This window comes from Topomyia yanbarensis, chromosome 2 (assembly GCF_030247195.1).
Source record: "Topomyia yanbarensis strain Yona2022 chromosome 2, ASM3024719v1, whole genome shotgun sequence".
Classification (NCBI taxonomy): Eukaryota; Metazoa; Arthropoda; class Insecta; order Diptera; family Culicidae; genus Topomyia; species Topomyia yanbarensis.
Genome location: NC_080671.1, coordinates 201,391,451 through 201,407,566, shown reverse-complemented (window position 1 = coordinate 201,407,566; position 16,116 = coordinate 201,391,451). Strand labels below are relative to the sequence as shown.

Here is a 16,116-nt window from a genome sequence, read left to right as displayed (position 1 = left end):
CAATTTTATCCGATTTGGATATCACAGAATAAGAAACCGTCGAAATTCTCCTGTCTGGCACGCTATATATGGATGTGGCAATATGAGTCAACCGGAGACTAATAGAAACCACGGACTAACACGGAGATATTAACTCATACTGAACTAGAGGGCTTGGGTTTAAAAGGGCCCGGCAGTAATACAAACCTTGGGGCCCGCCGCGGCTCTCGGCGGCCCATTCAGAATTGATGTTTTGCGTCTATTATAGAAGATTTTGCGAATTATCGACACGTTTTAAGTAAAATATGAGCATAAATTTTGAAAAAAAATATAATTTTTAAAATCAGTTTTCTCAAAATGTAATGTTTTGGCAAACAATTATCGACGTTTTATAGAATTCGCGCGACTGTCGGAAGGTTAAATAACTATCTAAATGGTAAATATTCATACCCGCTACATCAGTGCAGTGTTATCCTACTGGATCGAAACCGGTAAGACAATACTTCTAGCGCTTTGGGAAACATGTTTTAGTCAATGTGTACAGCCGAGTATCACGTTTTTTCCTGCGCCATATTCAGGTTATGTAAGATTGGCAGTCCTAGAACGCCACAATCGAAAACAGTGTTTCGATCACGTTATCGTGAGGGGACACGGCGCGTTAGATCTTCTGTGCTGTGCTGTGCGGAATCCGGACAAATCTTCTTGGCGAAATCGAATACTCAACGGTTTGAATATTCCACCCTCTCGTTAGTACTGTTTCGGTTTCGTAAGCGCCGGGCCGTGCCCCAAAGAGTACTCATTAGGGTGGGGCAAAATTATCGTTTTTTCAGCACAGCACTTTTTTGGTTCCATTTGGGGTCCCAAACAACTGTGCAAAATTTTGGGTCGATTGGATTTGACCCGGCATAGCGCATTGCGTTTGAAATTTGTATGGAAATTAGTATGGGAAAACCTACTTTTTTGCATTTTCAATTTTACAGACTACAATTCTTCCTGCAGTGTACCAGCAATTAGATAGAAGTGTAGTCCAGGATATGCTGAACAACTTTGCCGAAGAATGGGCATAGGTAGTTTAGCAATAGGGTGTAGTGGGGGGAGAGGGGGGGGGGAGACTTTTAAATATGGAAATTTGAACTGAAATAACTGAAATCTTATCGAGTTGGAATGTTCAGATGAATTATTTTACAACATTTACACAACCCACAAGAGCCCCAGTTCAACAGCAATTTTTACTTCAGGTGATCGAACAACATCGAAAGGAGCATCCTATCAAATCATAGTGCGTATTAAACTGAAATATAATCAATGCATTCCTCTGACATATCAACTCGACATCAGTCGATTTAGTCTGCAACTTTACTTCCATTGATATAAAGTCAATGCAGAGGGATACTGTATGTTTCGTTTCATCGTTACTATTATGCATAGGACATTGTGCAAATGTTTTAAAATAATTCATCTGAAAATTTCAATTCGACAAGATTTCAGTTATTTCAGTTAGAATTTCTATATGTTGAAGCTTCCCCCCTCCCGCTATCCTCACTACGCCCTATTGCGAAACTACCTACGTCCATGAAATTGAGCTAAGGCTTTTGAATAATTCATCCAAACATACCAATGCGGTAAATCTAAAGTATATCATGTTATTTTGGTATGCTATACGAAATATCATTGGTCCACTCGCAGTGTAGGCAAAAAAATGATTTTTGGCAATTAATTCGATCTATCGAACTTTGAACAGCTATAACTTGTTGTAGAAATATTCTAGCACCATGCATCCTTCGGCAAATTTGTTCAGCATATCGTGGACTACACTTCTAACTACTTGTTGGTTTACTGCAGGAAGAATTGTAGTCTGTAAAATTGAAAATGCAAAAAAGTAGGTTTTCCCATACTAATTTCCATTCAAATTTCAAACGCAATGCGCTACCCCGGGTCAAATCCAATTGACTCCAAATTTTGCACAGTTGTTTGGGACCCCAAATGGAACCAAAAAAATGCTGTGCTCGGTTGATTAGGTTATGATTACGTTTTTCCATATGGGGCCATGCATAAATGACGTAGCATTTTGGGGGGTAGGGTGGGTATACCAAATTTGTGACGAAGTGTGACGAGGGGGAGGGTAGGGTCAGAAGTTGTGCGACGTAGCATTAAGTTTAAAACCCATTGTTTAGAGAAAACAATTTAATGATCCTCCATTCCCAAGAGAAATTAATTTAAATTCAAACAAGTTACTTTTGATGCGGTTTTTCATGAGGTAAATTTTACGATTCGCGGAATTACAAGTTCGCAAAAATACGAAAAGATTTTGTATGCGGATTTAACTTGCTACATTAGTTAGCTAATGTTGCTAACTAGTAGACTTAGTTTGGAAGCTGAATCAAATTTTCACTTCGGATTCAACCAAACAAAATTTAGTAATTTAGATGAACGTATGGTTCTTAGAATCATTGGCAGCTGCACGATTGTGAACTGAGAGAACTTGTCTTCATGCTCCCCTTGACATACAAAATTCAAAACAAAAATATCAACGCTATAGTTGTCATGAAATGGGCTTATTTTGCACGCATTTTGCTGTTATAATGAAAATGTTGATAAAAGTCGTCAAACATTTTGAAAGGACATATATTTAAAATACTGGAAAAACATATGTAATTTTTCATCACCTTTGTATGGGACGAGGAGGAGGGGGTAGGTAAATGCTACGTTATTTACGAGGGGGAGGTTAGAATTTTGTGACCAAATGCTACGAGGGGGGAGGGAGGTGTCAAAAATCGCCGAAAAAAAGCTACGTCATTTGTGTATGGCCCCTATAACAATGCCCCACCCTAGTACTCATCGATGTTTCTCTCGTTAGTCCGTCAACGAATCGGCGTCTATATCTTTGACTGTTCTTGTTCACGCGTCGTACTAGCACGTTCATTACTCGAACATCGGCCTTAGTTTAAATTTTTATAAATAACTGGTGTTAGTCAGTTACAATCATTCCAATGACAGTGTTGAGATTATATGCACATTTACTATAAGTAATTCCTAATAACGTAATAACGTCAATATGCTGCAAAATACGATTTTTAGATCTGGCGGAAGGAAAGTTTGCTCGAGTAGCTGGTGATTTTCGTTACATACAGTGCTCATATCATTCGGAGTCTTGCAAGAGTGTCAAAACTAGAACGTTGTTTTCAATTTAATTTCCAACAAACAAATTAAAAAATGAATTGGTGTAAAGTATAATCGACATCAAACAGTTCGTAAAGGAGATAAGCACAAACAACAAACAACCGGACAGCAGTGGATAATGAGATTCCTTGACGATTGATTTTATTTTTCTTCACAAAAAGGCAAATATATTTTACAAGCTTGTTTACAAATGAGATCTATTGTTCTGTGCCACTAGCAACCAAGAGTCATAAATTCTGCCTCTACTTTCCATCGTTCTCGGTAGTACAATGGGAAACAATCTCTCTTTAAGTGAATTTCCTGTAACGCAATTTTATTACGGAGCATTAAGCAGTGGATTGAGTCATACTGAAGTCGCGCTGGGAATCTACGAACCGCCCAAACGACACGACGCCCGGCGATGCAAACAAGAGCACCCAAAGTGGAAGGCGTCTGGAAGTGTCGGAACCTTCCGTCGTGCTTCCACCTCTCGAGTCACATACACCCACCCCTAATTCACTCACTGAACCAAAAGGTGCCGTTTTGTGGTGGCACTCTTGCGGTGGAAAGATTAGAAAGGAGATTTGTTCCTTTCGATTTTACTCTGGGTAAGGGAAACGAAGAAATAAAAAAACTCTTCGACCAGTCAACATAAATAAAAGGTCCAACATTCTTTTATTGTGCCAAATATCTTGATCCATAAAGCGCTTTCCCGCTCTAGCGCAAACCGTATCAGAAACCCGAAACTGGGTGACAAAGATATGGAGAAGAAATCTCGTTCGTTTATTTTCTGACTTTTCTCACTTTGTTGGACTTTTTCAAATTTTACGGCCTCAATTTATTGAATTATATTCATAATAGACTGTGTGCTTCACATCGGACCCACAGATATGCCATCCGCGCTCAATCACTCTCTAAAAGAGGACGATATACGAGGGAACCAAAAATAAACTGTTCAGCCTGGCAGCTGCTCTACTATGAATAAGCCCATCATCTACTGGACAATAATTTAGCTGGAAGGGATAAACTTTTTCGAGACGACAAACAAGCGACCGTCCGATTCCAAGCGTATCTTTCTCCGGCTATGCAAATTCTGTTTGATCGACTCCTGCGAAATCGCGACAAAGCAAAGATTATTATCTTGAGGAAACAAGCTTGTTGATCTGTTTGAGTTTGTTTTGAAAAGCTAGCGAATCATCGTGACGATTCCGGAAACGGGATATTGAAATTTATAGCTTTTCTACCCCGTTGAAGGTTTGGAGAGATATAGGCTTATATGCCTATATACATTTATCGGAATGAAATTATTATTATTATTTATTTCTCCTTTCAGTCGGTGGGTGAAAAGGAAAATTTGATAAACACTGTGTTTCCACAACCCATTCAATATAGTTTTAAAATAACATCAACTAATTTACATTGTCTGAAATGTTGCTATTATCCTCCATTCGGTGAACCTTTCAGTTCAGGTATCAGAGCAGCCACACAATGCACAATGCGAAAACTCTAAAGCCGGCAAAATGTACGATTTTTTCGTCCGTGGCCTGAAACTAACCAACTTTTTGACTATTTGAATCTATTTTGATTAGGGGAGACCAGAGCTAGTTGGCAGTGTTTTCAGTTTTTGATTTAGGTAGATCGTGCAAAATAGAACACATTGCGTAAAAAGGCAGACTGTTGGCATACATACCGCCAACTTACCCCGGGGCTGGGGCAAGTTGACGGCTTCTCCGCGTCACATATTTTTGTCTCTAATCTACTCTAGTCTAGTCTAGTCTACACATACACAGCCAATACATGTAGGGATCCTGGAAAATTCCAGACCTTCGCCTACAATGTTTCTTGTCATTATTAATGTTTGTGGTACATATTATATGTGACACAATCAATAAAGCGGCCAGGCCAACTGTGCAGCGTACAAAGTGAAGATGATTCAAAATTATACGGCAATTAAATTATTCGTTTAATGAAGAATTTAATCAACGAACTATTTCAAACCATGAATAAGGAATAAGGATAATAAGAAAACGCGGACAAACGTACCGACCGTTTCAATTTGATGGGGATTTGATAAATCGTTGGGAGTGATTTGGCTAAGAGTGTTACTCCTTTGGTCCTAGGTTCCTGGGATGGGATGGGACAGAAGTATTTAGCCCTGTCCTGGTTAATGAGCCTAGGTTATAGCGCCTTTACTCGCTCTCCGCGTCACATATTTTAGTCTCTACAAATGAAGACAACATTTTAAAAATTCAGAGGTGTTGCAAACAGTCTGCCCTTTTATGCAACGTGTTCCTAATGTAACGTGCTGGATGGCTTTTCAATAAAAAAAATATCTTAACCTACATTTCACTATATTTCAGTCGATACATTTGGCCTTCTCCATTAGGTGAGCTATATTAGCTCTCCCTTACTAATCTTCGCGTAAATAGTACTATCTCTTTCTTCTTCAAATGTCTCCCGTAGGTAAAGTGTAAACTAATTTCTGGCAATAAAACAGATACGTTTCAAACCTCAAAGAGGTAAGTCTATTTATTCACTAGATGACTGACCGACCTCACACATGAATATTCACAACTATTTTGGTAAAACGTTTTAGATATGCTGTCTACAATTATATTTAACTCTGTTGTCTGCAAATATGACGTTATTTATTTTGCCAAAACACAACTAACGATGTTTTTTTCTTCTATTCAATTGCAGAAGAAATTGTGGATGATAACAGCGCCTATATACTAGACAGAGGTACGTTTCAAATTTCAAAAGGATTAGCATTAAAATAAAAAAAAACTATGATGATGAGTTTGTTTTAATTTTTAACGACATATTTACAAAAAAAAGTATATTCTTTTAATGCACAGAACTCAAATAGCGCACAATCCGGGATTTTGGATCGAATTCTATCAAATTAAAAGAGATTATAACTACTAGAGGTCGCATTCCGCTGTTAACACTGATGGTCTATTATCTCGCGCTTTCATATGCTAGGCCCATTAGTTTGTCACATATTGCCCCGGGTACACACATGTCATAGTAATGAGGTACAATATGCTAGAGCGAGATCCCATGTTTCAGTTCGTGAATACATGGAGACAGTAGCGCTAGTAATTAGTAATAGTAATCTTTTTTATCAAATTAGTAGAAACTTTTAGCGATGAAATTTCAAGCAAAGAGATGTGTACGGTATTGGTATAGATGGACGTAGGATAAGAGAAAGTGAGAAGCATCTCAATTAATCGATTTTGTTATCTTTCCGTTGTGATCATTAGAAAAAGGTCAAGGACATTCTTCTTTGTAAGCTGTCCGCAGACGAGGCAACAGGACAAACGCTCCACAAAAAATATGCACTGTGGATTTTGTTCTAGCTATTCATACCCTGTTGCTGTTGCCGCGTTATAATAGACATAACAAAATCCACAGTGAATATTTTATGTGGAAGGTGTCCTATTGCCTCGTCTGCAGACTACTGTATTCGTTAGAGAAAAATGCCCGTCTTTAATTACCTAACTGAATTCATTTTACCCAAAATGATATCAAATTTACGAAATGTCAAATACCAAGAAATATTTCACGAGATCCGCGATTTTCAAAGGCTATTTTCTGCTGTCAAAGTTGAGTTTTTGAGAAAATTTTCAATTGAGGGTGCTCTTTAATCATTTGAAATAAAAATTGCTATCTTTTACGAAAAATTCCGCCATTTTATGAGTAAACCACCCCCTGCACTGCGACTATTTTCTATAGCCGCACCCACATTTATGCTGTAACTCGAAAGCCAGTATGCAAAGAAGATATGTGTAGTTACGCACATTGACAAGAATGCATTTGAATGTAAAATCAATGATGAAATTGACAACTCGTGAAAATAAAACCTTTCTTGACAGGTGTGCTTAAAAATTCATTGACTATTTTCTATAGCCGCACTTATTTTTTGAAATGGATGCAAAACAAAATATTCAGTCTTTTGTGTGAATTATAAATTTTAATAATTTGTTGACCCTCCCGCTCGCTCAGTAATCTGGAAAATCCGTTTTAGCATACTTCCAACCAAGTTCTTTAATATTTTCATTTCAAAATTCGTCCATGCTTTTGAAACCGCCAGTTTTAGCTCAGCAATATTGTTGTATTGCTTTCTGTCAGCGTGCCCAGATATTCTCCACTGGATTTAAATCCGGCCTACGAGCTGGCCACCCCAACAGTTCAATTTTATGGCTGTTGAACCAGGATTTTGTAACCGAACTACTGTGAATGTTTGCATTATCTTGCTGAAATATAAATTTCTTACGAAGATACTTTGCTTTAAACGGGATTAAGCAGCTATTCAACGCCTCTACATAATCTGACGAGTTCATATTGCAGGACGTAAACGCCAAATTAACTTTTCCTGTAGCACAAAATCCAAGCCATACCATTAAAGACCCTCCTCCGAAATTACGAGTTGAAAAGTACTGTGGTTCCTTCCGTAGATCTCGCCAATAACCTGTGAAACCATGGGGACCACCCAAATTAAATTTCTTTTCATCGGAAAAAATCACCGGTAGATGAAAAACAAATATTAAAATAATTGTTTGTTGGAAATAAAATTTTTACTTTCATCTGTCTAAAAAAAGAGTTTTTTTTTATTTTTAACGGTTCACCAAAAAAGTATATTTTTTAATGCACAGAACTCAAATTGGACACAATCCGGGATTTGGGATCGAATTCTATCAAATTAGTCGATACTTTCAGCGATTCAATTTAAAAAAACCTGTTTTAATCCACCTAGAGGTGCAATTGTGCCTTTCTCATTTCTCCAAACTATGATTTAATAGCTAGGTTCGTACAATATAACATTATGGAAATGTCTTTCATTCTTATTACACTTGGTAAGTATATATAAGAGCACCTTTTAGAATTCATCGCGGTATCGGTTTGAATCGGAGTTTTCTATGTGATCGCACTTCACAACCCGTAACTCCGGAGCCGGAAGTCGGATGGAGATGGAATTTAATATCAGTTTCCGGGAACGCAACACCTTTCATTTGAGACTAAGTTGATCAAATCGGTCTAGCCATTTTCGAGAAACCATTATAACCATTATTCTGAATTTGGATGCTTCCGGATCCGTCGATGGTGGCCAGTGTGGCCAAAGAGACTTTGAATGACTGTTGGTGACCTAGATCTACAAATTCAACAGTTGTGTTTACATTTTGAAAAAAAAATCACTTTTTTACATTCATCGCAGAATTCGTTAGAATTGGGATTTGCTGCGTGATCGTACGTATCACCCTGTAATTCAGGAACCAGAACTCGGATCCACACCTTCCATTTAATACCAAGTTTGTCAAAATCGGTTCAGAAAATTCCGAGAAACCGATGTGGACAAATCAACAAATTTTGTTTTGTAACCATACTCTTCAACTCGTAATCCGGAACAAGATGTCGGTTGAAAATGAAATTCAATAGCAACCTATGGGAATATTATACCTTTCATTTGAATCCTAGTTTGTAAAAATCGGTTCAGCCATCTCCGAGAAACCGATGTGGACATTTTGTTAACAAATCCGCACATACACACATACATACATACGTACATACATATATACACACATACATACACACAGATATTTTGCGATTTCGGCGAACTGAGTCGAATGTTATATAAGACTCGGCCCTCCGGGCCTCGGTTAGAAAGTCGGTTTTTGGAGCAATTGCATAACCTTTCTATATGAAAAAGGCAAAAGAATAATATTTAATTAGCTTAATCAGCATGAGTTCAATGTTATCTTCATGTGATTATATTTTGAAATGTTGGTGGAATGGGTTTGAAAGTGGAGGGAATGGGTAGAGTGGGAGTGGAGGATGCGTCAGAAATCCTTCATCTTATTTCGGTATACGGGATGGATGAAGGAAATGCGGGCGTGAGGGTGGTCCAAGGAGAGGGGAGTGATGAAGGAGGGAGGTGTAAGGGCAAAGGGGGGGGGGAGGGGGGGTAAAGGGGTGGCAACGCAATACTCAACTCCATATTTTGCCTTCCATTTGAGACTTGGTTTGATAATATCGGTTCAGTCATCACCGAAGAACCGATGTGACTTTAATTGTGGAATATGACCGGAATTCCGGACTTCCGGAATCGTCGATAGTGGACAATATATTCAAAGAATGTTTGATTGGCAATCAGTGATCTAGATCTGCGATTAGAAGCAATTTGGTGACCATTTTAGCCTCTGAGGTATTACGATTGTACCGATTTATATGGGAAATTCCAGTGTATCCTTACTAACACCCCTGTAACTCCGGAAGCAAGAGTCAGAACCGAATGAAATTCAGCAGCAGTCAATGGCATTACTGTATCTTTCATTTGAAATCAAGTTTGTAAAAATCGGTAGAGAATTCGTTGGGGAATGGGTGTGATATTAGCTTAGGAACTTGGCGGGTTCCCCGGGGGCGTCATGAACCGTCATAGGTGGCCAATGTGGTCAAAGCTACTTTGATTGATCATTAGTGATCCAGACCCGCAAACTAGAGTAATGTTACATCAATTTTAATATGTTTTACATCATTTGAACATCATGGTGGTACCAGTTTATATGGGAATTTGCTGTGTGACCGCACTCTTCAACCCGTAACTCCGGAACCGGAAGTCGGATCAACTAAAAATTCAATAGCAGCTCATGGGAGCGTTATACCTTTCAGATGAAACTAAGTTTGCGAAAATCGGTTCAGCCATCTCTGAGAAAATTGTGTGAGTTTAAATGACACACACACACACATACACACACAGACATTTGCCGATCTCGACGAACTGAATCGAATGGTGTATGACACTCGGCCCTCCGGGCCTCGGTTAAAAAGTCGATTTTTATAGTGATTGCATAGCCTTTCTTTATATGAGAAAGGCAAAAAGAGATTTGTACGGTATTGATTAAGATTTGCATACACATTCTATGTAAAAATAAGTAAACCCCTACGTTGAATTTTTGAAATAATTTTTCAATTAGGGGGGCTTTTTACTCATTTGAAATAAAAACTGCTATCTTTCACGAAAAATTCCGCCATTTCATGATTAAAATATCGAAATATTATCTTGAAAACTCAACGTACGGAATAGGTATTTTTACATAGATTGTGGATGCAAAATTTCAAATAAATCGGTTAAGTAGTTTTTGAATGGCAGATACTCTGTATGCTTATGAAAAATATGAGCAGAATTGGTTCACACATAAAAAAGTTGTTCATATAGCGTTCAAAAATATTTTTTGTGGGCTAGCTGGGGGCTACTTTGCATACTTCTTGAATTCGATATAAAATAAAAATTAACCAGTTTTATTTACTTTCATTGAAATATTATTTATTTCTAGTATGTTAGAATAGGTTCTTAAGAGCATTTAAAGATTTTTTGAATTATCAATTATAAAAATAGCCAGGTGGGATTGAAAATTTCGCAAAATAAAAAAGTGAAATAAGGGGCTATTTATGACGTATATTTGAGTGCTAAATTAATGGCGTACACAAGGCCACGTTCTCAAGTTATGCACTTTTTATGTCAAGAATTCTGAAATAAAGGTTTGAAACCAGTTTTTTCACGGCCAAGATCACATTATTTCAATTATGTTGTATAATTTCTTTGAAGACATTGAACCTCCAAAGTTGGTAGTTGCGAAATAATGTGATCTTGGCCGTGAAAAAACTGGTTTCAAACCTTTATTTCAGAATTCTTGACATAAAAAGTGCATAACTTGAGAACGTGGCCTTGTGTACGCCATTAATTTAGCACTCAAATATACGTCATAAATAGCCCCTTATTTCACTTTTTTATTTTGCGAAATTTTCAATCCCACCTGGCTATTTTTATAATTGATAATTCAAAAAATCTTTAAATGCTCTTAAAAACCTATTCTAACATACTATAAATAAATAATATTTCAATGAAAGTAAATAAAACTGGTTAATTTTTATTTTATATCGAATTCAAGAAGTATGCAAAGTAGCCCCCAGCTAGTCTACAAAAAATATTTTTGAACGCTACATGAACAACTTTTTTATGTGTGAACCAATTCTGCTCATATTTTTCATAAGCATACAGAGTATCTTTTGAAAAAAACAATTTTAATAATTAATTCTCTTGGACATATTTACGGAGAATAAACTCAAAACATTATTTATCTGGTATCTTCGGTAAAGTTGTTGATAATGATATTAAAAACAAGACACAAAAATCTTCAAATGCTCATAAAAACCGATCCTTACATACTAGAAGAAAACGAAAAACGCCATTTTTCATCCCACAAAAACCTTCAAATGCTCATAAAAATCGATCCTGACGTACTAGAAATAAACGGAAAACGCCATTTTTCATCTTTTTTCTTCTTCTTTCCGAAAAACAACATGTGGTATCAGTACACTTAAGATTTTCTGTTTTGTTGAGCAGTCTTTTTTTACGAGCCTCCAATCACTTTTATCGACCCTTGAAGTGTTTTGTTTGCTGTGGTAAACAGTGTTAAGAAAAATGACAAAAGACATATGCAACATGGTTAAAATTCAAGGCTCTCCAAATGTCAACAGTATAATAAAACTAGTAAACGTACGCCTGTTAGTAAATATTGAAAAACTAAAATGTGCAAAGTAGCCCCACGAATTTAATCAATGTCCCTTATGACTTGACACGAAATATTGATTGGAAAAATACCAAGCTTTAATTTCCACTTCTCTTGTTTCGGCGGAAGAGCTACCACCTACCGAAGAATATTTGGGGTATCTCAGATATAACAATTAATACGCGGAGACGTCTGATTAGATTGATCGTCAATTTAAAATACTAATTGCTATTCTATGTACAAAGCCTGATCAGCACTAGAGTATATGGCAACGAGTGAGTGAGATACAATATCGAGTGTGTGTGATCGTATGATACCGTAGGTACAATCAGATGATCGAGTGCGTGATTGGTGTGTGGGTACGATTAGGTGATAACGTATGGAAATGGACTTTGTCTTGATTAGGGTAAGTTGTGTGTTGTCGCCACAACACTTCCCCCTTAATTTTTCCAATAACGGCGAGGAATCCGAACTTGTCGTCCATATCTGGTTTTATATGGTTCCGGTTCAGGCTCGGTTGGAGGTGTTGACGGTTCAGCAGCCTGGATAAAAGCTGCCTTCAGTCGATCTATAGAGATGGGAGACGGTTTGCCATTGATGTCAACGACGTATACTTTTTTCTTCCTGCGAAATACACGATATGGGCCGTCGAAAGGTGGTGATATTGGCGGTTTGATGGCACCAACCCTCACAAACACGTGACTGCATGTGGCCATCTCCTTCTGAACGAATGGTGTCTGCTTTGAATGGTTGCTTGTTTGTGTGGATCGGAGTTTCGCCATCGTTCGTTTTAGGTCGGTGACAAACTCTGATGTCGGTTTAACACTATTGCTGCTCTCAGTAAAGAACTCTCCAGGCAGGCGAAGTGTAGTGCCGTAGGTTAGCTCGGCAGTAGATGCCTGAAGATCCTCTTTGAGCGACGTTCTCATGCCCAGTAGCACGACCGGCAACGATTCTGTCCACCATGGGTTATGGTGGCACATTATTGCTGCTTTTAGTTGTCTGTGAGTTCGCTCGATTTGTCCGTTGGCCTGAGGATGGTATGGCGTGGTTCGGAAATGAGTGATGCCGAGTGTCCTGGTCAGTTAACTGAAAAGTTCGGATTCAAACTGCTTCCCCAAATAGGTAGTTACGTTAGTGGCAACTCCGAATCGGGCGATCCATCCATCCATGAAAGCTCGGGCCACAGTAGCTGCCGTCATGTTCGGGATTGGGATAACTTCTGGCCAACGAGTAAATTAATCGATTAATGTTAAGCAATAAGCGTTACCTTCTGACGGTGGTAGTGGGCCGATGAGGTCCATGTGGATGTGTGCAAATCGTTCGTCAGGAGTGGCGATGTGCAACGATTGCGATCTGTTATGTCGATGAACCTTAGACTTTTGACACGAGATGCAACGGGAGACGAAATTCTTGCAGTCTCGTCGCATCGAAGGCCAGACGTAGCGGTCAGTCAGGTGGTTGCACATATTCCAGGGTGTGAAGCGCTGTGTAGCTTAGTGATGATCAGATTCCGAAAACTCTCCGGGACAAACGGTCGAATGGCGTCTGTAGAGATGTCGCAATAGATAGGTACAGATGACAGTGGGGATGGTAGTGCTTTCAGCTTCAGTGTTGTGTTGGCTGGCGGGTTCGATACAAATGTGTTGAGTTCGGGATCGGTTTTTTGTTGGTTTGCCAAGGCGTCGAAATCAATAGCATCATTTGTTTGTGTGATAGCTTCGATTCGACTCAGCATATCGGCGACAGCGTTTTCTTCACCTGGCACATGTCGAATGTCCGTTGTGTATTCACTGATGAAGCTGAGATGTCTTTGTTGCATCGGACATGCTCTTTCAGGCCTTTGCTGGAAAGCAGTGGTGAGGGGCTTGTGGTCCGTATACACGCAGAATTCCCGGGCGGTCAAAGTGTCTGGCTTTTCCCTTGCTGTCGCTTAGCTTGCTAGAAAATAGGCTAAAGGATGACAGCCTTGCTCGGTGATCTGGTGCAGCACCGCTCCAATTGCGGTACCCAATGCGTCGACTTCCAGGGCTAATTTTGCGTCAGCTGATGGGTGGGCGAGAAGGGCTACGTTGGCAAGATCACGTTTGCATTTTTCAAAAGCTGCGTTGTTTTCGTCGGTCAACTGCAGAACTGTTTGATCATTTCGCACGTTGTGAGGGATCATAGCGTGGAGTATTCGCTGAGTTTCGGCGGCTCGTGGAATGAAACGACGGTAGAAATTAATTGTTCCCAAGAAACGTTTCAACTGTTTGGCCGCTACTGGCCGGGGGAACTCAAGGATTGCTGCAACCTTGCTCGGTTTTGGTTTGATTCCATCTTTATTGCTATGATGGCCAAGAAATTCGACCTCAGATTTTCCTATCTGGCACTTACCGGCGTTAATAGTGAGTCCGTTCTCCCGCAACCGGCCGAACACTACGCGCAAATGCTGCTTATGCTGTTCGATGTTCTCGGAGGCAACACACAGATCATCCACGTAAGGAAAGATAAAGTCGAGGTCGCCCAAAATATCATGAAGGTATCGCTGTAGCGTTTGACCTGCATTCCGGAGCCCAAAAGTCATGAACTTAAATTCGAACATTCCTAAGGGTGTCGTTATGGCTGTCTTCGGGATGTCTTCATGAGCCACAGGGATTTGATGATATGCTCTCTGAAGATCGATACAGGAAAATATTTTCTTACCATGCAAGATGTTTGAGAAATCCTGTATGTGCGGTACTAGATACCGGTCAGGCACGGTGATCGCATTCAATCCTCGATAATCACCGCAGGGGCGCCAAGTTCCGTCGGGTTTTTTAACCATGTGTAACGGACTGGCCCAACAGCTCTTCGAGGGCTGGCAGATGCCTTGTTCCATGAGGAATCTGAATTCAGCTTTAGCTTCATTCAGCTTGTCGATTGGCAATCTTCGTGGACGACAGAAGACGGGTTGACCAGTGGTGAAGATTTGATGTACTGTTTTTGCCTTGGTTGGTCTTTGGTTCATGTTGAGAACAGTGATGTCCTGAAATTCCTTTAAATGTTGTTGATTTCCAAATTGGTTCGGTTATCGATGAGTTTGCTATGTCGCAGGTCCACTAGAAGGTCGTGATGCTTCAAAAAATCAGCACCGATGATTGGAGATTTGACATCGGCAATGGTGAAAACCCAAGTGAATGGTCGGCGAAGTCCAATGTCGATGTTCAGGCGCTTGGTGCCGTATGTGTTGATGGGGGTTCAGCGAAAAGCTGGTTTGTCATTACTGGATTCAGCTGTTCACGTGTTGTCGGAGACAGAAATATCAGCACCAGTATCAATCAGAAAGTGTTGGTGTGTTGTCTGATCTCGCACGTGGATCCGCCAGATGTAAGGTTGGTTCAGGACGATGCTGGTAATTTTTGATGGTTCATCAGGAGCGATGGGAGTTTGAGTGCAAGTGGGCTGCATATAATTTAGTTTTTTTTCACGACGGGTGTATGTTTCGATGCTACCATCGTAGAAAATACACGGGATGTTAGGGTTGTCCCCTTTTTGCTAATTCGCACTTACTTGCTTGTGCGCCATGCCGGTAGTGGAACCAGCAAATCCACCGACGACGATTTCTTGGTTCACTCGGTGTGGGCGGTCGTCGTCCTGCCGAACGGTTTCCAGATCGGGCACGTGATCGCCCTCTGTTGCGATAATCTCCAGAAAGGGCTTCTTCCTGGCGTCTGGTAAGGGCATCGATGCGGTTTTCGAGGCTAGAAATCATTGGCTCGGCTTTCGAATGGATAGCGGCAACTTCGTTTTTGGGTATCTCCATTGTCTTGTCGGCGATTTTTGCTTGGTCATCAACTGACGCTGATGAAATCTCTGTGACGATTGAGCGCGTGGTGGTGGGCAAAGCGCGCAACCAAAGGTTAGAGAGGACGGTATCGGTGCATCCTGAACCTCCCAGGCAACGCATCTCGGACAACATGATACTTGGTTTCTGATCACCAAGTGTCATCCCGGAAAGCAAACTGGTTAATCTTTGCATTTCCGATGGGCGAAAATGAGCAACAATGGCGGCTTTCAGTGTCTCATAGCAGTCGTTCTCTGCCATGAGGTTTGAAATTGCAATGGTGGAATGCACAAACTTGGCACGTGAGCCGAGTGCAACGATCATGGCATTAAATTTGTTTTTATCCTGCCTGATCTGGTTGACACTGAAGGCTGCTTCAAGGCAAATAAACCACGTATCAATATCTTCCGCATCGAACGGAGGGTAATTGATGTTAGCAACCATTGTGGCGGTCTCATCACGTAGTTCATTCTTCACTTGTGTACCGGAGCCACCATCTTCATTTTTGCCGGCGTCCATTACTGCACTTTCGTGGTTTTCAGGTGGTCTGAATAATTAAATGATAACGAATTCGTACGCGTTGTACTTATACGGTTCGTGAGC

General features: G+C 40.0%; 1 protein-coding gene across 2 annotated transcripts in view; it reads left to right on the top strand.

The window, feature by feature from the left end:
• LOC131682698 (lachesin-like) overlaps nt 1–16,116 on the top strand; it is a 110,399-nt gene that overhangs the window by 42,336 nt on the left and 51,947 nt on the right. The window contains exon 2 of one of the 2 annotated variants that reach the window (XM_058964383.1): nt 5,839–5,880. The exons of the other annotated variant lie outside the window; for it this stretch is intronic. Within the exon in view, the coding sequence (XP_058820366.1) occupies nt 5,839–5,880 (42 nt within the window). The remainder of the gene's footprint in view (nt 1–5,838; nt 5,881–16,116) is intronic. 2 annotated transcript variants of the gene reach the window in all.